This window comes from Scomber scombrus, chromosome 14 (genome assembly GCF_963691925.1).
Source record: "Scomber scombrus chromosome 14, fScoSco1.1, whole genome shotgun sequence".
Classification (NCBI taxonomy): domain Eukaryota; kingdom Metazoa; phylum Chordata; class Actinopteri; order Scombriformes; family Scombridae; genus Scomber; species Scomber scombrus.
The window spans coordinates 6,238,870-6,263,622 of NC_084983.1; the positions used below are offsets into that span (position 1 = coordinate 6,238,870).

Consider the following 24,753-nt stretch of genomic DNA (forward strand, 5'->3'; position numbering starts at 1 on the left):
ATTGTATGTGTGATAATTTACATTTCAGTTGAAGGTGATTGGTTTAGTGTGAAAATGAAGAACTGAATGTGCTGAAAGGAATAAAAATACATTACGGCACAAATGCAGATACACACATCAAGTATTATGCTGCTTTCAAGTGCTGCCTATAAACCCCCACCTCAGATCAGACTTTTGAAGAAAATATGATTAGTCACAGATTTTGAGTGCTCCTCCCGGCTAATAAAATCAACTTTTTATTTAATATAGAAATCAAGAGGCACAGAGTTGCTTTTGTTCTGCAGGAGGAGAAAATTAGGAGAAACTATTTCAGGCTCACTTTTGATTCTTAAGGTTATTGAAAATGAAAATGCATCACAACTACAAAGCTTAACAGAGACAAAATAGCGATGTCAAACAGTACTCGTCGCCTGCATGCGTTGCAAAGCAGTAATGTATAGTAATAAATCACATCATCATGTTCTTTACCCCCCCCCTAAAAGCCAGAGCCCAACAGATCCGATTTCAGATAAATTCCTGCGATCCTGTCCTCTTTCTTTTTCAGGGTGTGCAATTTGGGTATTTCCCACAGTAACTGAAGGCACTGTCATCCTTACAGCTGTTAAACCTGACAGTCAGGACAGACAGTCTAACCGGAGGGACAGCAGTTGGAGGAATCTGAATGTCCGTCAGCTGCCAGAGACAGAATTAGAGGAATAGGAGAAGCACATCCTATCCGCAGGTCAGTACATGTCTGCAGGCAAGGCGTTGTCATTCATTGCCATTTACAGCGACGCTTGAGTGCCACTTTGTGACCTGTTCTCTGTGGATGAGGTGTGTATGTAGGTGTCAGCGCTCATCGCATAGCAAACACTTCCATAAATACAGACCCTCTTTTTTTTCCGGTGCCTGTTGACTCTCCTCCACCTTTGTGTCTCTGCTTTTTCCAGTCATTACGAGGTTATCAGCCTGCTGCAACCGGAGGCGTTTGTATGAAGAGTAAACTACGGATGAGTAATGTCTGTCCTCACTCTTGTATCTAAGAAAAATGCTCAAATCTTGCCTAATATGGCCTTTGTTATGACACAGATGAACTCATCTTTTATATTCAGCTGTGCAGGAATAAACTGCTATTCATATATTTCACAGGAAATATGTGTCAATCACGTAAATTACTCCTTCAACAAAGCATTCCTGGGCAGAACCATTTAGTCAAAAACAATGTGAGATTTGCTGTTGCTATTTTTGGGTAACATATATGTGTCATTATGGCATGTTGGTGACTCACCTTTAAAGACAATACTTAAGTCTTTTAATACAATGTGAGAACCGCACTTATAAAAACATGTTCTAGTTTGTGTAGAAGACACTGGCGGTGATGTGAAAATACAACAGGTGAACCAAACCCCGGCATGCAGGATCTCATCACACACAGAACACGTTCAGCTACTCGGACCAGAAAAGGGATATAACACCATGAATAATACATTATAGTTTCAGTCTGCAATGCATAACACAGATGCATGGCCGGTTATGGACATGCGATACACCAAATAAATGAATCCGTCCACAATGTTGAACTGTTTTTAACACGAGCTGCCGGCTGACTCACCTTTGCCAAAACCTCCCACTAAATCAGTGGCAAAACCAGATAATCTTTTCAAGCTTTCTGTTGAGAGGTTGAACCTTTCCGTGAACTTTTTTTTGGTACTTGTTGATATTAGGGCTGCTGTCTGTCTCTACAAGAAAACAAACTAATCAGGTGCAACTGGGGGAAAAGTCCCTGAAGCTTTCCAGTGAGACATGTGAAGCAACACTGATGAATTCCTGAGTAAGCTTACAGGTTGTTTCCAGAAAGGAAGAGATGGTGTAATAATTCAAATATCACTATGAATATGTGAGAGAGATGAAAGTGATTATTGCAATGTGTGTGCAATATATATAGAGAAAATGATTTATTTTTTATTTTTGGTAGCACAGCTCTTCTCTCTGCAATATTATTAAGTGTATTATAGTATTAAATTTGACAGCTCATCATCATAATAATACAGATGTTATATAACACTACACTAAATCTAATACTGTTTACTGGAGATCTGGGCCTCATAAAAGGCTGCTGTGCATCCATATGGAGCGGAGTAGTCATTCTTCCTTCTGCCTGTTCGCTATGATATTCTGATGAAATAGTAATGAGAGAAAAATCAATATACACTACTACAAAGGTCGTATGAGATGTTACATATATTTTATTATCTTCATCTCGCTGCTGATGACTAAAAAAAGGTCTTACAGTGGAAGAAGGAAATAAAAAGTCATCATGTCTTGTGCGCCGTGGCAGCAAAGGTTGTGTGTTATGGTTTCTCTCAGGTGTGAGGTTCTGCTGGGAGCGGCACATTTGTTTCTTCTTCTTCCCTAATGATTAATGGGACTGCCTGCGGAGGGTGCGGCACATAACTTTGGCTTCGGACACCAGAGCCGACCAATGTGTCTTACATTAACTCAGAAGTTCTCATACATCACGTCTCTCCCTCATGGATTCCCCTTCATATGGTGCACCAAACATTTCTGCATTCCTCGCATTTTCTGATCGCCGCTGAATTCTCAGCGAAACCTCTCGGTTCAAACTTCACCAGTGTTGGATTACCAATCTTGTTCGCCGCTCTTTGATAAACACCACATGCAGGCCTGGGAAATACCCGTGCTGCGCTTTCTCGCCCGTTTCTGACAAACTCCTGGGCTAATTCCTGCAGGAGCTGCCGTGGAGCGCTACCGAATGCCAGCTTAAACCCCCTCTCGTTTGATTCAATCGCTCAGCTACTCCGAGAGCTGATAGTTTACGCTTGTCACCGCAGCTGCAGCACATCTCTCCACTACCTGCTCAGTGGGAGAAAGCTGCAGCTGGGGAAAATTACACGCTGCTACAAATACCAGACTGACTGACAGACAAGAGCGCGATGGAACATCATCTTTTGCACATTACCAGCACGTATTAGAAGCAAACACATGTGGTAGGAATAAAGAAATGTGCTTGCACTTTTTTAGAAAAACAAGAAACAGTAGTGAGATGTGCGCTCTGTGAAGTTCCAGACTGCTATCCAAGCTGCAGTATTAATAAAATACATGTTGTTTTTTTTCTCGTTGGGGGGATACTTTCCAGTGGCTGGTGACATGGCACAGAGTGGAGATCCTTGAGCGCAGGGCGAGGAGTTTTTCTTTCCTGCCATATTCAGTAACTGCAGTAACTACAGGAGCAGCTGATTTAATGACAAGCTCTGGTTGAAATGACAGAGAGCCCCGCTTGTCTGTGTTTATGTTCTTCTCTGCTACCCTTCTTATTGGAACTAATGGGATACGAAAACTACGGCACACACGCATGCACATTTCCTCTACGTAACTTAAACATAAACACACACTCTTTTAATGATGACTGAGACGATTGAGTGAACAGCAGCACTATATTTGACCTTGACTGGCCGCTGATGTACGACCTGCGTGAATCAAGCTCAAGTGCTCGGCTGGGAGGGGTGTGGCGGGTGCGTATGTGTGTGTGTGTGCTCCTAATTGATCTGTTGATGTCACTGGGAGCAGCCTCGATCGATTGGCGTTCAGCTTCTTTTTCAAAGGAGCAAGAGAAAATATCCCCGAGAATTTCGTCACCATAAATGCTGGATCGTCCCCATGACGACCGAAAGAAGATGATGAAATAAGAGGCCTATTTTCAAACGTGTGTAACTCTACCGCTCTCTCACTCCCACCTTCCCTTTTGGGTAGTTTCCACGGCGCTTAGAAATAAAGGAGGGCCGGGAATTTGATAGGACATTTAGATTAAAGGGGAGTTGACAACATGCTTGTTTAATTGGCCTTAAAATCCTGATTGGATTTGCAGTCACTCATCAGCGATGCGATTGGTTCGTTTACGGGAAGTGACGGAGAAGAGGACGGGGGGAGAAGGGTGCCAATCATCGCCCGACAGCTGCCCTCCTCCGAGACACGGCCTATAAAAACCGCCTGAGATAGAGACACACACTCACACACACACACACACACACACACACACACACATGTATCATCAGGTCATCGTTCTATTCTGGTCTCAGCATGAGAGGGGTATGGTGATCGACATTGCGATGCAATTATTCGACTTTTGGAGTCAGTAGTGCAGAAGATTAAACCTCGCCGCCATGCATAGCCAGAGGGAGGAAGTCACAGGTGGCTCTTTCTTCTCCCTCCATTACCTTTCATCCCTTCTAACTCTTATAAGGTGCCAGTGGGAGTGACAACAAGGCAACAACAGCTGCCAAACTGCTGAGAGAGAGTGAGAGAGAGAGAGATAGAGAGACAGAGAGAGAGAGAGAGGAGGTACCAAGGGATACCAACGAGGGCAAGAGACAAAGTAGGAGCAGCTGTGAGTGGCCAAAACAGCTGATCAAGCACTGATAGCTCTACCTCCAACTGTGCAGAAGGAAATCAGAGAGGCCTACTATCAACAGTAGAGAATTTTGATTGACACTGACCATAAACCTGACTCACATTAGGCCTGAATAAATAATGATTTCCAAACAGCCACAGCGACAGCACGAGCTTAGCTACAGGATGGAATTAAAGCCTCAATGGCAGAAAAATATGGACCTGATTTCCACTGAGCACAATGCTGACTGCTGGCGGTTTAGGCTCCGAGCTTTTTTTTTGCGCAGTAGCTTTAAGTCTGATGTGTTAGCGGAGCTCAAGTCCTAAGTCTCATACAGCACCTGTGGCCTCATTCCTTACAGCTCACATACTGGCTCAATGGCAAACTGACACCATGTAAAGACTGGGGAGCTGTCAGTTGGTGTGTGTGTGTGTGTGTGTGTGTGTGTGTGTGTGTGTGTGTGTGAGCGTGCATGTGCGAGTGTCGCGTTTCAGACAAGGTGGGCAACCACACACAGAACAGGGCACAGACAGTCTGAGAGCTGTTTTGAGCTCCGGCTCCATATTAAGCCGCCGCCCCTCAGTACATCCAGCCTGACTGATCCCAATAATTCTGCTTCCATGCTAAACCAGTGGAGGATAATTACTATGCCAGATTCCATTATAGAGGATAATTTATCCCATTAAGACTTTTTTTCCCTCTGATATGCCTCAAAGCACTATCAGTACAATAACCTTAGCATGTTAACAGAAGACTTCTCTCAGATTTCTCAGTCTGGTGAACAAAAGAGTTCAAAACTCCCTTCAGCCAAAGGTTATAACATCCAGGTGAACCCCCTCTCCTCTTTCTCTTTTCCATTAACCTTCTGTACCCTTCATACCCTCGGGACGGGTCCAGCTCACAGCTGCATGTGAGTGTCACTCACTTCAGATAGACCTTGCCCGACAGCCATTAGCAGAGAGGCCTGTCATTTCCAGTGGGAGAGCTGAGTTCAGGCAGTCCTGGTGCACAGTACTGACAGGTCTGCTGAGCTCAGGTGAGACACTATCTCTTCAGTGATGGACGGGTCGGAGAGCTCCAGGCTCAAACGACATGCCTTTACCCTGACTTGACTGACAGCTATGCACACCTCATCCTCTTCCACGGAAAGCTGAGGCCTCAACTCCTCAAGCAGTAATGACGCACATGCACACACACGCATGCACAATAGAAATGAGTGCATACCTCTGTCAGTTTGTGTTGTGTACACTGTTTTTGAAAGGGTCAGTGTGGCTAAATAATATAACTAGTGCTGCGGATGCTAAGCTGTGTAGAGGCTGGGCTCAGCTGAGGGTATTTTCCATTTGTTATCTTTTAGCATGATTACATTTATAGCACCAGTTTACATCACCGCACTGCAATAACATTCATCTCCCCAAACTCTTCAATCTCCTTTTATTTTTCTGATTTTATTGTTAATGGGGTGAGACGAAGCTTCTTTTTTTTCTACAACCCAGTGAGAGACACATTGATACGCCATATTAAACAAAATAACACTTAATTTTGGAGAAGTCATGAAAAATAGTGATTTTTATTGGAAACAGATAAAATCATCTATTGCCACTGACTGATTTTTGACTTCTTCAAAGAATATTTAATTTTTAATTTTGATTCTTTAAGGAGCCAAGAATACTTTTCCAGCTTAACAATCAAAATGCAAACACTGCTGCAGGTCTTATTGGCTTCGCTGGAACTCAGTCAGACTAGTATTTCCCTAAAGCAAACAACCTGTCAGTAACATGTAGATATGGGAAATTTTTCATTCCAGTAGTTTTGATGAACAGCCAAAGAAAAGGGTCAAAAGTCTCCTCAAACTGTACCAGTACAGACTTCATAAAGGGATTCTGACTCAGACTGCTCTGTTTGTTCTTTGACTTGGATTGTGCAGTGTGTGGTCAGTGTTGTTTTTTTCAAGGTGTGAGGGTGACCTGGCAGCAGAGAAAGAGAAAAAGCCTCAGCGCACGCAACGCCCACTGCCTGTAAAACACCTACGTTGGCAGTTTGAGTTCCCAGGTGGACGGAAGCTGCCAGGACAGAGGCAGCGAGGAAGGAAAGAAGGCAGAGCCGGCCTGGCCTGCAGGTGCTCACAGAGGCAGGGATTGTTCCTTTTGGAGACAGGAGTGAGGGGGGATGGTGGAGGGGTTGGGGAAAACAGAAGGGACATGTGCCTACTGTAAACACATACATACGCACACGCTGAGATTCTCCCCTCCGACAAAACCATCATTACATCAGCCCTGTAACCTCTATTTCACACCTAGGCTCTCTGTCTGCGGCCACCCGCTCTCGCAGCACAAAGCCCGGACGCTCTGCATTCCTCAGGCCGCTGTGAGAAAGAGGTCGTCTGGGGATCAGGGGCCAAACGGAGTCGAAACCATGACTTGCCAGGACAGGCCAAGCTGCTCACCGGGAGCTTGCTTTTTAGCCTCGACCAGCTGGGTTTCTCTCAGGGAAGTGCAAATGCAGACGGTGCAGAGGGCAAATCAGCTACATATGCCCCTCCACTAACAAACCGTGTGTGTTTAAGTGTATGCGAGTCTGTGCCAGTGCGTCTGTATGCATAAGCCAAATAATGAGCCAATGCAAACAGAATTAAGAGTCAAACACCCTTCACGGCTTCCTGTTTCTTGTTAAGATTTCATACAAATCTGCTGGTGCAGAACGTGCTGGTCAGAGTAGACAACACCTGGGAAGGTCAGAGTGTTTTCATAAATGCAGGCACGCTAAAGATTGAAAAAACACCCCAAAAAAACACCCATAAAACAAATGATGTCGGTTTTTTCACTCTCTTGTTTTGCTTGGGCCAAGCTCCTTGAAGTATATTTATTCCAGACATATGAAATAAAGTTGATGTGGAATTGAGTTCAGACTTATGTTCTGAATTCATTTTTTGACTGCTGCTACCAGAAAAAATTTGGAGATGATGAAATGGCTTATTCACTGAAAAGCAGACAGAAATTACTACAGTTATTTTTTTTCCTGGAGGGTATTTTTGTCCTCAACAGACCATTCACCTCACCTCAAAGTTAGCCTAGGAACTTCAAGTGAAGGAGGAAACACTGGGCTGTATTCTTTCCCCTCACACTCAAACCTGCCTGCTTTGCCCTCAATGGTGCTTTGTGTGAAAAGTTTGTTGCCGTTTGAATGATTCTGAGGGCACACAGAGACACAAGACTGGCTCCTGTCCTCCAATGAGAGAGCTTTAGCAAAGGTATCTCCCTAAAAAGGTGAATTCATTAGGGTTTAGATTGGAGCAGGAAACCCTGCCCTACACCAGAGTGTGCAGACACTCCTGGTACATGCAGGAAAACAGCCTGGCCTGGCTCTCTACTTTGTTTTCTTTTCGATCGACCTGCCCTGCTGCTCCAGAAACTCCCTCACTTCAGCCTCTGACACGGTGCTTTATTTGCATGTTTGCAGACAAATTAGAGGCAGGGTGGATTTTTATGTGTTGACACATCTGACAAAATCTTTGTTTTCATTTCAATTTAAATCCTATGATTACAAAAAAAGCACCTTCATACATCACTTATTTGTCATTGTCATCACTGTTATTGTTACAGTAGGCAGAGTCGGGCCTCTGCCTTCTATTGTTCCATCCATTCTTATCGGACAGAAGATTATCAGAGCATATAATTACCCTCATCACACAGGCTGTGTGTTTAGGTGTTGATCTTAGATTTTTCACACACGTAATTATGGGATAAAAGGAGACTTACCTGTTTGCAACAAGCCAATTCCACTGTCGGATACTTTGTAATGCCGCTGAATGTCAAGCAGAACACCTGCAAAAAAAAAAAAGAGGAGAGGGAAAACATGAATGTGGTTTCGAGACATGATGATAATCATAATTACAGATAATAAAAGACACGGCTCTGGCTTTGTGTTAGTCTTCTGTGGCTTGTGATTATTGTTAGATACAGTATGATGGATAGACAGCACTTGGAAGCTATCATGCACTTAACATCCCAGGAGAGCAATATAATATCTGTGATAAGTGCTCTCTTGGCCGCTGTATATTTTAGTAAAAGATTTTGCTGTTGGGTGTTGTATACCAACAATTTGTGGTGTTAATTCGCTAAATACACCTTCCTCTGAACACACAAAAACACTTCAATAACACACACACACACGTGCACCCACACACACACACACTTTATCCACCATTAGCTTCCCATTGGCTCATGTAAACAGCTCAGGGGAGCGGCTCCGACACGCAGTGACTGGAGTCGATTTGGGTTTTACCAGATGACAGTGCAACCGACTGTGTGAAGTTAAATATATCTGGTGGCTCTCATCCGTCCACAGCACCATAACACCCCTCCGCTGTGAGAAACCACAAGGTCTTTGAAGTCATCTTAATCTTGTTACTGTAACCCAAGAGCAGTAATGCCGGAATGGTGAAAATTCACATAGTACGCATCGCTCCGATTCCATAATGAGACGAATGGCACCTGGCGCTCGGCCAAAGGTACAGGACAGAGAATATGTGGTCATTATAACATGGAGCGTGTGTTCAATGCAGCGAACATGCCGTCGAACCCGTAAAAGTAATCTCATAAACTTTTTAACACGTCGTAAACATCAGAAGATGAAAATGAAGAAGAAGATCAGAGGGCGATAAATTGGAGTTAAAGAAACCCCTTTAAAAAAAAAAAAAAAAACTTAAAGCATCAGTAAACATGAAGCTACAAGAAAACTCATCAAATGGATTCTGCTCCTCTTGAGACCACCGGCTTGGGAAGGGTTCAAAGTCTTGTTTTCTTACTAAAAAAGATAAGAGAAGAGAAATAATGCATCTCTATCTTAGAAACTCTTCGCAGTCCAGATGCAGTGTGGTGTGCTTGGTGGTGCTGGCTGGCTGTCTGTGAAACTGGCAGGCTGGTCTGGGGGATTGCAACACAGCTCATGAAAATGGAACAGCAGCATGACTAACATTTTAAAAAGCTAGCCGCTTCTGATCTGTCTGCTCCTCTCCTCTCCTCTCCTCTCCTCGGAGCCCAGCAGACCGGCATGACCTAGCATAACCTGACCTCCACGGTAGTGCGCTGGAGTCTCTGTAAGTGTCTTTCGGCAGTGACTCATGCATCGTGTCACCTGTGGGGTTTTTTTATGTTGGGGGATGATGGATGGAAAGATCAAAGCCGAACAGGTAAAAAGCTGTACTAAACATGATCGATGCTGTCGATTCTGCTATCTTTGGCATTGGCGTTGCTTTGTCAACAGAGGGACACATGTTTTACAGACGGTGCAATGGAGAGGCAGGTGTGGGTTGGACTGGGAGCTGAGGGGCAGATGCATACATTCCTATCATCTGAGTCGAAACACCTGCTTACATTCTCACACCACAGGCAGCATTCTTGTACAGCCACAACACTCACAACTCTTTTCTCTTGTTTCTGTTTCATAATAACGTGACTTAAAGTCAGTATTGGTATGCCGGTAATCACTCAGTATCAGCGAAACTCGCCCGTTCAGCAAGTCACCTACACTATCAATAATAATGAGGATTAGAATTTCTCAAAAGCACATATCAACTTCTACTTCCTTCAGTTTGCTACATCACCTCTGCTTTAACATGTGGAACTGCATTCCTTGTTAGTATTTCCCACAACAGCCAAAGCACACAATATGGCAATTATACAGCAGCTGCTTCAAGGCAGCGAGGCTCAATTATAACACTTCTGTGCAGGTGAATCTCAGTTCACATCTAGTCCAAGTAAGGCTGAATCGTGGATGAGATCAGCATCTGACAGCATATGTCGCATTTCATTTATACACCTTGGGGATCTAGTTAATTCTCATGCCTGAGGGGACTTTAAATAAGAAAGCAGGTAAGGGTTTGCCGAGCTGAGCTGATTTGATCTGCCACCGCCGCTCACACACTGCCGCTCACACGCGCTCGAAACCCCACGAAATCTCAGAAACACATCAGGTGGTCATCCCTTCACACCCTGGGAAGCCAGGTTGGCTGTGACAGTGACTCTCACCCCTATGTCAAGCCTGTCAACCAGCCACAACAGTGTTTAACGGTGTACGGTACAACTGCAGCTGTACTCTAATTATCCTGGAAGAAGTGCCCCAACACACACACACACGCACACACACACCCTTAACACATACACACAGCCTGCTGGGAGGGGGATTCCTACACCAGATGGTGGAGCGTCCCTCCTGGACACTGTCTGCATTTGTCTGTGCCACACCCGTCTACATTTACCAGACAATCAATAAAAAAAGGTAGAGTTGGCATATTAAGATAAGGAAAACAACCTCATTGATGTTAGATAAAACAGAGCCATAGCCGCTGTGTGATAAAGTCGGGTAGATCCGACAGGATTAGATCTACTAAAAAACTATATGACATTCTGTATTCCAGCAGCTACATGTGTATTCATTTAAATAAGTGGTAGAAGTCAGATCTAAGTAAGTGTTTGTTGTACTGGATTCAAGTGCAATGAGCTGTGTAATGAACTGTGCTAATCTGTAAGGGATTACAGAGAGCCAGCAGCTCTGTGTTTGTGTAGCCGCCTATCAGAACTATCTCCCCTATATCTCAGTGAGGCCTTTTAAAGCCTGCCCTCACTATTTCTCTCACATATTCCTTTCATTTCTCTTCCTCTCTCAGGCAACGTGTTTTTCAGGCAGCGAATGTTAACGACCACGTCTTATTAAGACAGAGAGATTCAGTGATTCAGATGATGAGGTAATACAAAGACAGACCTTCGCCCAAGCCGGCAGCACCCAGTTTAGTTGCCATGGCAATGCTTGTACGGACACTAGAAGAGATAAAGGTCGAGAAACCACAAAGGAACTCGGCTTTACAAATCTCCAAACTGTATTTTTTCTAATATTTCCCTCAAAATTCCTCATTGCAGCTGTGTCCAGTGAACATCAGCCTCTCTGCACCAGGCTTTTGTCTGCTCAGGTGTTTCTAAACAACACAGGTGATTAAACAATGCCAGAAATACCAAGAACAATACCATAGCAACAGTAAAAATAGAGATATTTTACACTATGGCGACACACAGTATCAGTTCCCCACTGTGTTTGTCACAACACTGAAAATTGAACAGCACTGATCCATTCAATTGAACAATGTTAATGAGTTTCTCAAGTCTCGGGCCTCCCGGGGTCTGTGTGCATCTGAGCATGATGCCAAGCAAGAAACATCACAGGAATGTGGATCTTCCTGACAGCAACATAATAACACCTAGCTACTTGCATCTTTATTCAAGGTGACAGCACTCACAGCAATGTACACTAACAGCCACCCTTGTAAGCCACTCCCTCCCTCCCTAAAGTGCCGTACACTCCCTCAGCTCACCTTTACACCCAAAGAAAACAATACGTGAGCTCGAACAAGTAGGTGAACAATGAGCCTGAGGTTTAAAAGTAATTTATTTAATATTCTAACTAAATAACAAAGCTGTCCTTTTACTGCATTTGTTTAGGGCTCGTAAAAACGAGTCGACCGACTTGTTTTTGCGGTATGTAATAGCACAGTCTTATGTACTCTTTGACGCTTAAGCACCCTTTGCATGAATTTTTTGTGATGCTGAACTGTACACACTATGCGGTTGCAGTTGCTCACGGCAGTCCAAACACAGAGTTGACACAAAGTCGGGTGCAGTGTGGAGCTGAGACTTATTCCACCCGCTCATAAAGTCCGCCTTTATGGCCACTTTTTTTTTAGTGTAGCTCAAGAAGAAATGAGTCAAATTGGTGAACATACCACAAATGCTGCATTTACAGCAGTGAATGGTGAATGATCATTCTTCAATATGAATAGCACTTTCATTCACTCGTTGCAGTTTCTATTATAAGGCCACCACTTCACTGTTTATTTACTGTGCGGGCGAGGCTTTTGTAAATCAATGTGGCTCCAGAAATGAAAGGAAAAACATTTTTCTCGTATGGCATCATTCTCGCAGAAAGACAACAACACATTAACAACTCGAAAAACACATATTGATGCCACCACAGATAAAACAACATGACGGCGTGATCCGGAGGAAACCTTTAAATGAGGATACGGCATGCTGTTTTCTGCAAGGCCAGCTTTCGTGCAATGACGCACGCTGCCGGCATCGCTCCTCCGGGACCACCGTACACTCACAATTACACCATAACTGAACAATCACACACACATACACACACCACACCCATACAGAAATACACAGACAGGCACACACACGGACCTCCATCCGCTTGGAGGAGGACAGATTTCATATCAAATCCCCAGCAGAGACGGGTGGATCTCTGGCCCCCTGGTTCTATTTCTGCTCAGAGAAACTAGGCTAAGAGGAAGGAGAGAATAGCAGTCCAATTTAACAGCGGCGAGCGTTAGAGTGAGACACGCACGCACGCACGCTCGCAGGCAGACAGACAGAGATAGACGAGAGGGGCGAAGAAATAGGTGGTAGCTGCATAAGGTCAGACAGAGTTGGATTTTGTAAAGCCATGGTTTCCAGTGTTTGTGTATATAGTATACGTGTGTATGTGTTCCCCTTTCCCCTGATTTCACTGTGTGTGTGTGTGTGTCTGAGTGAAAGGGAGCCAATGGATGGAAGTCATTCATTCTGGCCAGAGTGTGACGGGCAGTGGTGAACCACTTTGCTGATGTGGCCAGATCCTTCCCCTCCATTCCTGCAAAGGGGTGATCTTTTCATGTGTCACCCCTGTCAGTATAAATAGTCTGGGAGAGAGCGAGAGAGAGAGAGAGAGAAGGGGGGGGGGGGTATAATGAGTGAGGAGAAAGTGCATGTTTGGGGTTGTTCTTGTAACCGATTTTTAGGTCTGAGCATGCGAGAGACGGTAAGAAACAGCGCGGGGAGAGAGCAACAGAGTGCAGAGGCACTGTGGCCGGCGGGCTCCTGACCGACTGCTCTCCTCCCTTGCCATGTGGCTGCAGTGGGCGGGGGGGAGAGCTTTTTCCATTCCACTTCCTTTCTCTGCCACACAGAAAGGAAACGTGCTGCAGTGCAGATGTCTGGGAAACAGTGAAGAGCTGCCTGCACGAAGCTTGTACAAGAGCTGGATTGCTCTAGAAAATCAACAAGTCCCAGTCCTGCTTCCTTGTTGGTAGTCTAAAACACAAATTTACTCAAAGTGTTTTAGGGTTAATGTGTAAAAAAAACCCATCTGTCTGTCAGTTAAATCATGTTAATTAAACGCAGCGATTGATGCGGAGGAGAAAACCCCACCTAAATCATAATATGTGTGAAGTAGACACATTCTGGATATTACAGCTAATGATTTTCTTTTCTTTGCACATTCATTCAGTGTAGCATTCAATTTAGTTTTTTGTGTTTTAAATCTTCACTACCTTCATAGCAGTGCTGATGCTAAAAGAGTTTTAGGGTCATGTAGTGGTCTAAAATCGACACAAAAAAGCTCCTCATTCATGAGTAAGCCTTCAAATTTACAGATGTTTAATTTGAACTGGATTTCCCCGATCGTATTTCATCTTCTCATTGATACATGTCCTGTAACAACACGACCACACACCGGCCCCAATTCTACTTTCCGCCACTTAAAATTCTGTCCGAAGCCCCTCGGCTCACTACCATTATGACAGTTGTAGTAACAAGTAAAAGTGTTTCCTAACAACAAGTAACTGTTGAACTCTTTTGGTTTCAGTTCACGTTTCTTTTTAGATTTTGCTGACTGATGTGTGAATGCCATATCAAGGGAGTTTTAGTTTCGTTACAATGCCATTTCTGACAACTTTTGTTTTGTCGGGAGAACCGTTCACTGCCATTCAAACATTTGCATTGACTATAAAAGATCATGCAATATCAAATTAAAGGCCTATAGGTTTTCCAGCCTTAACCACTCTCATTAATAGGCCATTTGTTTTTTTTACCTCATTTTCTTTCACTAAGCAAAAGCTTGAAATCAGCTCAAGAGCCACGGTGCATTAGTCCCAGCCATTACGTGCTAAATATTTGATGGCGGTAGAGTAGGATGCATAGTGAAGCATCAAGGGAACAGACTTAACCTATAGCTCATCAATAATACATCCAGGGGGCTTGCCCACTTGTTAGTATGAGATAATGCATTAGATGGAAAGAGATGCAGCAAAGCGAAGCAAAGGTATTTGAGATGAGATGAGACTGTCTGACTGCCAGGGGATCTCCGTGAACTGCACTTGTTCACGCCAGCGTCTCCCAGGAATACTGAACAGCAATTGAACTCGACCTTGAATGTGGACATGGAGGAGTGTTATTTATGCAGAGTTTTTGAAATAGAGCCACATTAACCGGAGAAAATTGTTGAGAGATGCTCCAACGGTGTCCGGTTTTACGTAAAAGAGAAGCGATATGGACAATGTCCCTTCAGCAAACCCAAGAGTTTATGTTCAGAGTCTTAATCCATTTAAAAATAATCCTATATACACAGTGTCTGAACTATTTATTTCAAGGCAAATAAAACCAGGATGAAATAATGAGCTCTAAAACTGTCAGACAATTATAACCAAACAGCCAAAAGCAAGTTATCTCACTTACACTTTGAGTGCGCTCGGAGCCAATTTGAAGCACTCTGATGCGGCTGCATATGACACAACAAGACAAAGAGCCTACTGCCATGCTAATGGCTCTGTGTCAATGCATTTAAGCAGAATTTATTATTCATGCAAAAGGTAAACAAAGGTTTTGATTGATATAGTTTAGGATCAGATTTATATCATCAGCCCAACACTAGACCAATGTATTGTGTATGTAAATGTAAACTATTGCGTGCAGACATTAATTACAGTGATTCACTGTGATAGAGAGTGGATGAGCAGACTGTTTGGAAATGATGTGCGTTACTGAAAATATATATATCTGAGCTTTTTCAACTTGTTTCAACTGTACATAGAAAGGCAACACCAGCATACTAATGTTTAGTGGATAATGTTTACAATTTTTAAATTATCTTACATTAGTATGTTGCTAACTTTTGCTAATTAGTGGGCTACAAAACAGATACGGATATAGTTGATGGGAATGTTTTTCTGTAATTTACTCAAAAACCAAAGTACTGGACAATATATAATTTTAAACTGATGATGACACAAGAGGAAAATTTAGGGAAGAGCCCAATTCATTTTGAAGTGGACATGAATGTCCAAAAGCATGAAATTTTCATTCCAATGGAACCAGTAGTTGTTAAACTATTTTAGTCTGGACCAAAGTGACTGACCAGCCGACCCACCAACAGACCAGCACACAAACAGACTGACCAACCAACTGACATTGCCATCCTTATACACACACCACTAGTGTGGCTAAAAATACACACAGAGACACACAGACACACACACACACACACACACTACACCCTTGTCCCCATTATTCTGTGCTCTTTTAATTATATAAACGTTGGGTTATGTGAGTGTAGGGACTATTTGTCCATTAGAAGTTGGTAAAAGTTCACTTGTGTTCACATTGTGTGTGTGTGTGTGTGTGTGTGTGTGTGTGTGTGTGTGTGTGTGTGTGTGTGTGTGTGTGTGTGTGTGTGTGCATGTGTGTGCATGTGTGTGTGTGTGTGTGTGTGTGTGTGTGTGTGTGTGTGTGTGTGTGTGTGTGTGTGTGTGTGTGTGTGTGTGTGTGTGTGCAGCACATGGCCAGCATCAGCACATGTGAATCTGGGAAATCCTGACAGTAATCCAAGTGTTTTTTCACATAACAGGGTTGGGGATTAAAGTCATTATGTAGTGTTTTTTAATAAGATTTCACTTCTCCTCTCACCTCGCCTCTGGTGTATCATGTGAGGTTATATTCTTTCTAATATGAGGATGTGGTGAATCCCATCTGGGTGGTATTGAAAAATCCAACATCATTCTTGCAAAATCATCATAAACTGTACAGTAAAAACAAGCTTTGTTACATTAGCTTACTTACTGACAACCATTTACCCAATTCAATTATGTGAAGATTATGTGAATTCTTTATTTCTTTGACACTGTATCTTTCTACCTTTAAAACAATACATTTCTGTGCTTTCTGTTTGACACCTGACTCATACTTCATCTGACTCCCCCCTGATTCAACCACAGTGTGAACTGCAAAGCGTGACTATAAGATGTCCACAGACTGTCAAACTGACTGTCTAGACCCCAGTGCTGTTTGTTGAAAAGACAGGGATCAAAGTGATCCCAAGCCGTGACAAAAAGAGAAGAAAATTGGTTAAGATTTGTATTTTCAGCTCAGTTTAACCTCAACCAGCTATCATCTACGGACAATCACAGTGCTAAAGCTCCATAAAATGGAGAATATAGGAGGACAGCAGGGGCCCATCTTACACGGCTAATATCTATGGCACATTGTTTTTGGCTTTTACTGTTCAAGAAAAAACATCTAATTTAGAACTGACATTTTTAAGGGTTTTAATTGTAATAAAAAAAAACCCATAATAAATAAATATGGGTGCAAAATGAATCTTAAGTTTAAAGGCATGGTAGTTTATGGTGACAGAGAACAAAAGGGACACCCATTAATTAACAGCCTTTAATTGTGCAACATTTTCAGCAGAGCCAAAGTGGACAAAGATATGAACCAAATAACATATGTAATCATTCTACCATGACAATGACAATTAGTAAAGAAAAGAAAAACAGATACTTCAGTGACATGCGGCTCAGATTTGTTGACTCTAGCCCTGGGATGACACCACGTCCCTGCCATGTGACTTATTGTCCGTTTTGTTACGAAGGCTGTTGGACTGGATCGAGCAGAGGGCAAATATGACGGATGAAACAAGGAGGGGCTCTTCTTCTGTTCCTACACATCAATCACAATTCGCTGCGGCGGCCAAAACTACTCCGTTTGGGCCATTACTAATGGGATGTACTGGATCTGTCACTCCCATCCAGTACAATGTATTTGTGTGTGTACATTAATGTCTACACTCTTCTACACCCACTTCGATGCTACGATGACTCCTGGGAGTGTATAGATGTATAAATATGAATCTTCATCTTCAGGCTTCTTCTTGAATTCCCATCAGAGCAGCAGCCAGAGGGAACATCAATCATGTTTATAAAAGGCCTTTTTACTCTGAGATACTGTCAAGGTGACCTCTCTATCGCACACTACCTAAAAGCAATAACTATCTGACCGATGTCCCTCTCTCACTGTGTCTTCATTTGAGGGAGAAGCCGCTAATTTCCAACTCAATTTCTGCCCGGTTATGGGGAGGACAATTTAGCTAAGGCTGTGAGCTTCATCTTTCATTGTCTCATGAATTAGATATGGATCTCATTACTTGCTCGCTGAGAAACCCAAATATGTCTTTTTGCACAAACTTATAAAGGACGACCTCAGATACCATATTAAAATCTCTCTTGGGTCTCGAATGAAAATTAAACACAACCTTATTTCTTTGTCAGTGTGTCTGAACTCATTTTAGTGTTGCCCTGTTTTCTGCTTAACTCTATCCCATTTCAGTCAAACTTCTCAATTGGATAAGGTGTCATCGCATGAGTTGAGTCTGAGTTCTTCTCAGCGTGGGAAAACACACCAAAGCATCTTTTTTGTGCCTCTTCGACTTCCTCTGCATACCGAGCCTGTTTCATTAAAGAGCAGCTCACATACCTACAGCACAGCACACAGCCTCAGGCCTGACACACTTATCAGTCAGCCATTAAACTATACTGAGAAATATGCATTAAGTTTCGCACTGTTGTGCAACCTGAATGACAACATAGTCTTGTCAAGTCAAGTCAAGTCAAGTAAACTTTATTCATGTGGCACCATATCACAGCAGGAGTTATATCAGGGCACTTTAACATATAGCAGGTGTGTAATCTTTAATTCAGAGACCCAACATTCCCCCAATGAGCAACATCAGCAAGGAAAAACTCTCCTTTAATGGGAAGAAACCTTAAAACTGGGTGAGCGGCCATCTGCCTTGATAAGCATGGCAACAACAATAATAACAATATCAACATTAATAATAATAGAAATGTGACTAATAATAGTTGTGGTAGCAGTGGCCAAACATGACTAAAAATAATAGTAGTAACAGGTGGCGTCAAGCTGGTCTAAGGTCACTTGCGAGACAAGAAAAAACAAAAACTTTGGGCCGGATCCAAGTTAATAACCTAGATTAATGGGACAATATGGGCTTGTCTAAGGCAAACCTGGCTGGTCCTGACTATAAGATCTATCAAAAGGGGAAGTTTTAAGCCTAAATGTAGAGAAGGTGTCTGTCTAAGAACCACAAGTAAGCCTGAATTCAGTGAGCGCAGTCTACTAATGGGGTAATGGGGTACTTTGAGCTCTTTAAGCTATGATGGTGCCTGACTATTTAGAGCTTTGTAGGTGAGGAGCAGGATTTTATATTCTATTCTGGATTTGACAGGAAGCCGGTGCAGCGAATCAAAGTCAAAGAAACAATTGCAACAATCACACTGAGCGACAGATTCAGCCAAGATGTATAATGTCAAATGTTCATTGTTATATAAATACATTCATGTCTTTTGTCATTTCTGAAGTGGCGCGGTGACAGCTTGCCTGCAGGGTGATGCTTTTAAACATTAACCGGTAAACATTAATGATGCTGAAGAATCAAAAGAAGGCTGTAATAATCCACTCTGAGCAGTGAAGCGTGACTAACCATTCTGCTGTGCAACAGCAGAAACAAACACCTAAACTCAGCCCGTCATTGTCTCATAAGGAAATTCTCCCACAGCGCAGTCAAAAAAAGACACAGATGTAAAAGTCTGCTTGCCTCATAGTCAAGCTGTGCAATGCAACATTTATCCAGAATTTAAATGAGAGGCTGGACTGATTGGAAAGTATAATGCCAGACTATAGTCCAATATTAGGTTTAATACCTGCTTATTTAGTCCCTGTGACAGCACTGATGTATTGGAAACACAAAACCAACACATTCTCATAGGAATTCAACCCTAAGTGTGATCCTTTTACAGCAGAAAGACACACTAAGGGGCCTGTGTGTGTGCATGTGTGCGTGTGTGTGTGTGTATCCACCTCTGACCCAAGGCATTAGCAGCAAGATCTAAGCCTTTGACAGAGGTCAGCGCCCTCATTCACCCCCCGGTTCTTCCCGCAAACACAATAACGCATACGACAAACACAATAATGAAAATCCTGCTGCGGTCTCATGTAGCTCTGACAGATATCTAACAAATGAAATCAGAAAAAGAGCTGATGAAACATAAGCACAAATATGCGCAAACACACCCAAGTCCTTATCTCCAGCCTGATTGGAGGATATAAAAGATTACATAATCCCACTGCTCTCCCGCTCATTCTATCACAAGTTAATTGGGGAAAAGATTACTTTTTTCTTCAATAAGGAAGGCATTTCAGATATAGAGCTGCTGTAAATAAACACTCTAAATATTATACTAGCAGCTATGGGAACTTCCAGAGGCTGAGAGCTAATATTACTGCTAGCTACAGGTCTGCTTTCACAACTGCAGGGTGTAACGGGGTCAATATTAGATTCCGACCCTCTCAAGAACAACTTGTTAATGTGTCTGAGAAAAAATCCAATTTCAGTGGGTCTCAGGACATTACAATTTCATCACATGTAACAAATTCCAAGCTGCTGTTCTGTTGATCAATATTCAGTGTGTGTGTGTGTGTGTGTGTGTGTCGCAAATATATGAGATAGATCCAGCTGTCTAGCTTCCATTTCTATTCATCCCCCCTCAAATATTGGTGGCCTCCGCCAAAGCACCCGGGCTCATGGGAACATTTGAATATGACCTTCACAACACAGAAATTTCACTTGTTTGTGTTGCTTTGTTTTGGGGATTTTTTTTGTTTTTTTTACCCAGTATTTTTTCTCTTGGTATCTGTGTTGAAATAGATGTGAATGTCACAGAGTGTTTTGGGTAGCTGGAGGAAAGGGTTGTCTGAGCAGCGAAAAGGTCAGCCGTCTGACAAAATCAAGCCTTGTTTTTGACTCTTCTGCTGTAAAATAACACACGATGCTAGCACTGCTCAACGTTATCTACCACATTATTAACATTTTATTTCAACAACATTGCGCCTGTTCAAATTTACAGCCGTAATCACGAGAGATGGAATGCAGGGAGTGAAAGAACAAAAAAATGTTCCTATCGTATTTTTTAAGCAGGGATGAGCCGTTATTTGACAGTGTGTCAGACACACCAAAGCGCACAACGCATCCCATATCTCTCCTCCCTTCCTTTTTTTCTGGCTGGAGAGACGGAGTTCAGCTCCTTCTGCAGGTAAACACACCAATCTTCGTAGATAATGAGGCAGGAAGGGAGGGGCGTCGTTTAAACATGGTTACATATTGAGGATGTGTGTTTGGTAGAAGGTTTGGGAGAATCCCTTTTTGCTTTTGCTGATGATTCATTTAAGTCTCACTCCAACATGTGTCAGAAACTGGACTGAAGCAGATACCGTCTTTATCTCCTGGCTGTAAAACCTAAAGGAAACTCTGTAGGTGGAGGCTACACCAAAGAAAACACACACTCCTCTTGTGATAATGATTATAAGACTGCCACTCACATTCAAGTGCCAAACATTAACAGACAGCTTGAGTAAAACACTGTTGTCTTTTTACAAGCTGACTTGTCAGGCTACTACAAGTTAAACAGATAAGAATTTAAATGATAACAAGAGTCTCTGTGTGTTGAAACAGCCACTCCAGATCCTTGAGCGATATTGGATCTGGTTAAAAAACTTGCTTGCTTTTGTTCCAGTGCTAAATGGATGTGTGTGGATCTATAGCGTGGCCAGCTCTGAGTAAAAATATCCTCTCCAGAATGCAACACATGTAATGGCCTCATAGCTGTGATGAGTGATGGTGGGATACAAGGCTGGGGTGATGCTTAAATAACAGCTGTACAAAAGGGGCGAAGTGTCAAAGAGCCACCCCAAAGTGACCATCAGCGGGGGCCGTGAATCTTAACGTTCCTAACGCTCCGGGGTCACGGGGTGAAAGCTGCTGCGAGGGGAAGTGTGTCTAGCTTGACGGCGAAATCTGGAATAGCCACATGAAAGGGGTCTACACTGGCAGAGGAAGGAGCTCCGTCTAATTCCGCTGGTTACTATTACAGACGTCGGCTAAATCGGAGCCTAAAGAACACACAGACTGTTTTCTCACAGCAGCAGGAATGGCACACCAGGATATAGACATAAAGAGATTACTAGGAGGATCTGTGGGAAACCAGTCTGGAAAAGTCCACTTGGTAGGATATCAAGTAATTGTAAATTAACCCACTTCATAACATCTGTTGAACGGCGTCAATATTTTTGCTGTCAACAGCGAAATAAAAGATGTCAAAGTTTGGAAGGGGGCGGTGTTGACATATAGTGAAAAATGTGTAGAAGCGATGATGTAGAAGGATTTGTACAGTACGGCGCAGTTCGCCTAATTCAGAACAGCTCGACGTCAGATGGAAAAAGCGCTGCAAAAAAAAAAAAAAAAAAGGAGCAGGAACCCTATAAAGTAAATTACTCGAGGGCTCTCCATCTTTTTTAATGCCTCTGCTATTGTTCGTGGACCTTTTAATGTGAACGCTATAAAACGAGGGAGGGTGAAATTGGGAGAAGAGTCAAACAAGTAACAACTAAAGCTTAAAACAACTCTTGCATGGCCCACACAGCCTCTCGCACAGTTTTAAGACATTCTTCATCCTGACATATTCCGCCACATAGTCAAACTCTTGGAAGATTTGTGGTGAGATGTTTCAACCGGCGCCCGTGACACAGTTTTCTATTTCCATATCAGCGTAGAGTTTGATTTAATCCTGAACGTCCCCGTGAGACACCTACAACATCTTCACTTCTCTTCTTTTCTAGCATCTGTGGAACCGAAAGTCCAGCGTCTTCCTGCATTTCGAGTACATAAAAACAGCAGGGAGAGCGTTTTAAGGTTGCGACAACAGACCCAAAGAACAAGTCGAGGGCAGGAAACACACTCAGCATTTACCCCGTGATTGCTTGGAGTGGAAATGGTAATGCAAAGGAATGCTTTTGGTACTGTGCGCGGACAGTGATAATGAGCGGCCACAAAGGAACCAGGCGAAGCTATCAGGAATGAATCTGCATAGCTTGTCAGACAGGATAGATTGCTGCATCTTTCATACTGTGTGACAAAGAGCTTGCCTTAAGAGGATTATTACCACAGGGTCATCTGTGTCTATAATGCAAAGATGCCAAAAGTTCACATGCAAGGGGTCCTGCACTTGTCCAAAAGGATGTGACCCTTGGTTTTTTTTTTTTGGGGGGGGGGGGGGGGGGGGGGGGGGGGGTACTCCTAGAGTGACAGCTTGACTGAGACAACTCAGCTTAAGGTGCCTGGAAGAAGCGCTAATCTGCAGCTCCCCAGCATTCCTGTTCAGATTAAACTGCAGTCGGTACCCCTCAAAATTGGCCCTTTGCTGGCTGAGAAGAGGGTGACTTTGGGTGCACACAGGGGGGTGGCTAGAGTTAACGCAGATCAGGGTTGACTTACTTATGAAGCAAATAACTTTAAGTGCTGAGTGTCTGCCTCACATATCCTCATATTCTCTGAAAAAAAACAGCTAATCCCCTCTTTATGATAAGCTGTCGAGGAGCTTGGACTGTCTGCTGTGGGACTACAGAGAGACCAACAAAGGATTTAAGGTTTCAAAGCCACCTCAAAATTAAATTAAATGTAGTGGTCCTCTAAATCTCAGAGCTCTTATGCACTCTAAAATGTAAATGGCGTATAAGTGGCAGTGGGTTATATTGCTGATTTCAAAAAGGCCGACACAGTGTCCAAGCCGGGGCATCGTAACTCTTCCGACCAGCCGCTCCTGCTCCCAATCCAATCTTGTAGGGTTGGATTTCATTTACCTGCATTCTGCGATTTGGAAATGCCACGAGCAGTAAGTGAGTGATCGACCTCATCAAGCAACCACACATAAAGACACCCTGAAATGTTCCAGACGCTCCTCCTTTCTGCCTTGTCTGCATCAGACAGTCATAAAAAACGAGTAGAAGCTTTTAAAGGAGCACCCCAGGTCAGATCTAACCCACCAGCTGAACAGCTGAGCCTAAAGTCAAACTCGTACTACAGTCATTCACACCTTCTTTCTCTTCAGCACCACTGAAACTCAATAGTGGTGTCCTCTGTGCCTGCTCACACTTGGATCGGTCCCTTAAGTGTGTCTGACAAAAATCAGATCACCTGTTTGTCAATTTCACAACATAGAAATATGAAAACTGCAGATATTTAAACTCTTTTAACCGCTTGATGATCCTGAGCTAAACATACTGCATTACAATAGTGAATAAATATTGAAATTCCTATTAAGATAAGTAAAAAGATCAGTTACTGTGATGGAAGGAAAAGTTTTTTATTAGAGAAAATGCAATGAAAGAAGTGAAAGAAATGAAAGGGAACTCACTGTTAGAAATGTTAAATATGTATGATATTTACAGACATTTTATTACACATGGTTTACTTTTTTTCCTTTGTGATTTAAATGAACCAATATAATAGTGTGTATAAAAGTGTGTTTTCACTCATTCTAAAACCCAAGTAAGATCTAAGACTTGCCTTCCAATATGCAGCAGTCTGAGTCTCATGTAATTACTTTGTTTTGAAGCTGTCCCACCTCGCAAAGTGGTGGTATTAAATATTCAAGTCTTGTATAAAGGATATTGGCAGTAAATCTGTCAAATCCTGAACAAAACAACCTCCCATAAAATTAAAGTAAGAAAAAAAAAAAAAGACATTGTGACTTATTTTGTGGTTCTCACCATCATCTTGGATCAGTCGAGTGTTGGAACCGTAAACTGTAGTTAGTATGAATGCGCTGTGTTTTTAAGTGTGTGTGTGTGGTTTCACCTCTGACACAAGGGATGAACAGAAACATCCAAGCCTGTGACACTGCTGTGCATTGCCGGGTGCAATTTTCCCATCATTGTTGTTGGAGCAGAATAGCTCCGGTGTCTGGAATGGTCACCCTCTGTCTCGGCGACAATGCTTTAGTGATCCACACACACTACAGTAATGGCTGTTGGTACAAAGACCTTTTGACGTTGTGGTGGGGGGGGAAGTGGGGTGTTGGGGAGAAAGAGGGGGGCATCACTCCTTCTCAACGCTGCCTGCATACTGCGTCCAGTTTCCTCTGCCTCTGCAGCAGCCGGCCCCTCCCCTCACAACCCCCCCCCCCCCCTCTCTCTCTCATTCAGCCGCTCTCTTGGAATTGTGGTGGTGGTTGGGAGGGAGAGCCTTTTCTAATGTGTGTGTTTGCTTTCTGTGGGTGTGCGCTCATGCCTGTTTAATTGACATTAGGATCTATGAGTTGAAAGGCTGCACTTTGGGTACCTGCTACTGGAGGAGTTTGAAAAGAGAAG

The 24,753-nt window shown here is 43.1% G+C and overlaps 1 protein-coding gene across 1 annotated transcript in view; it reads right to left on the reverse strand.

The window, feature by feature from the left end:
* spns2 (SPNS lysolipid transporter 2, sphingosine-1-phosphate) overlaps positions 1 to 24,753 on the reverse strand; it is a 66,943-nt gene that overhangs the window by 38,967 nt on the left and 3,223 nt on the right. The window contains exon 2 of the mRNA XM_062433808.1: positions 8,146 to 8,211. Within this exon, the coding sequence (XP_062289792.1) occupies positions 8,146 to 8,211 (66 nt within the window). The remainder of the gene's footprint in view (positions 1 to 8,145; positions 8,212 to 24,753) is intronic.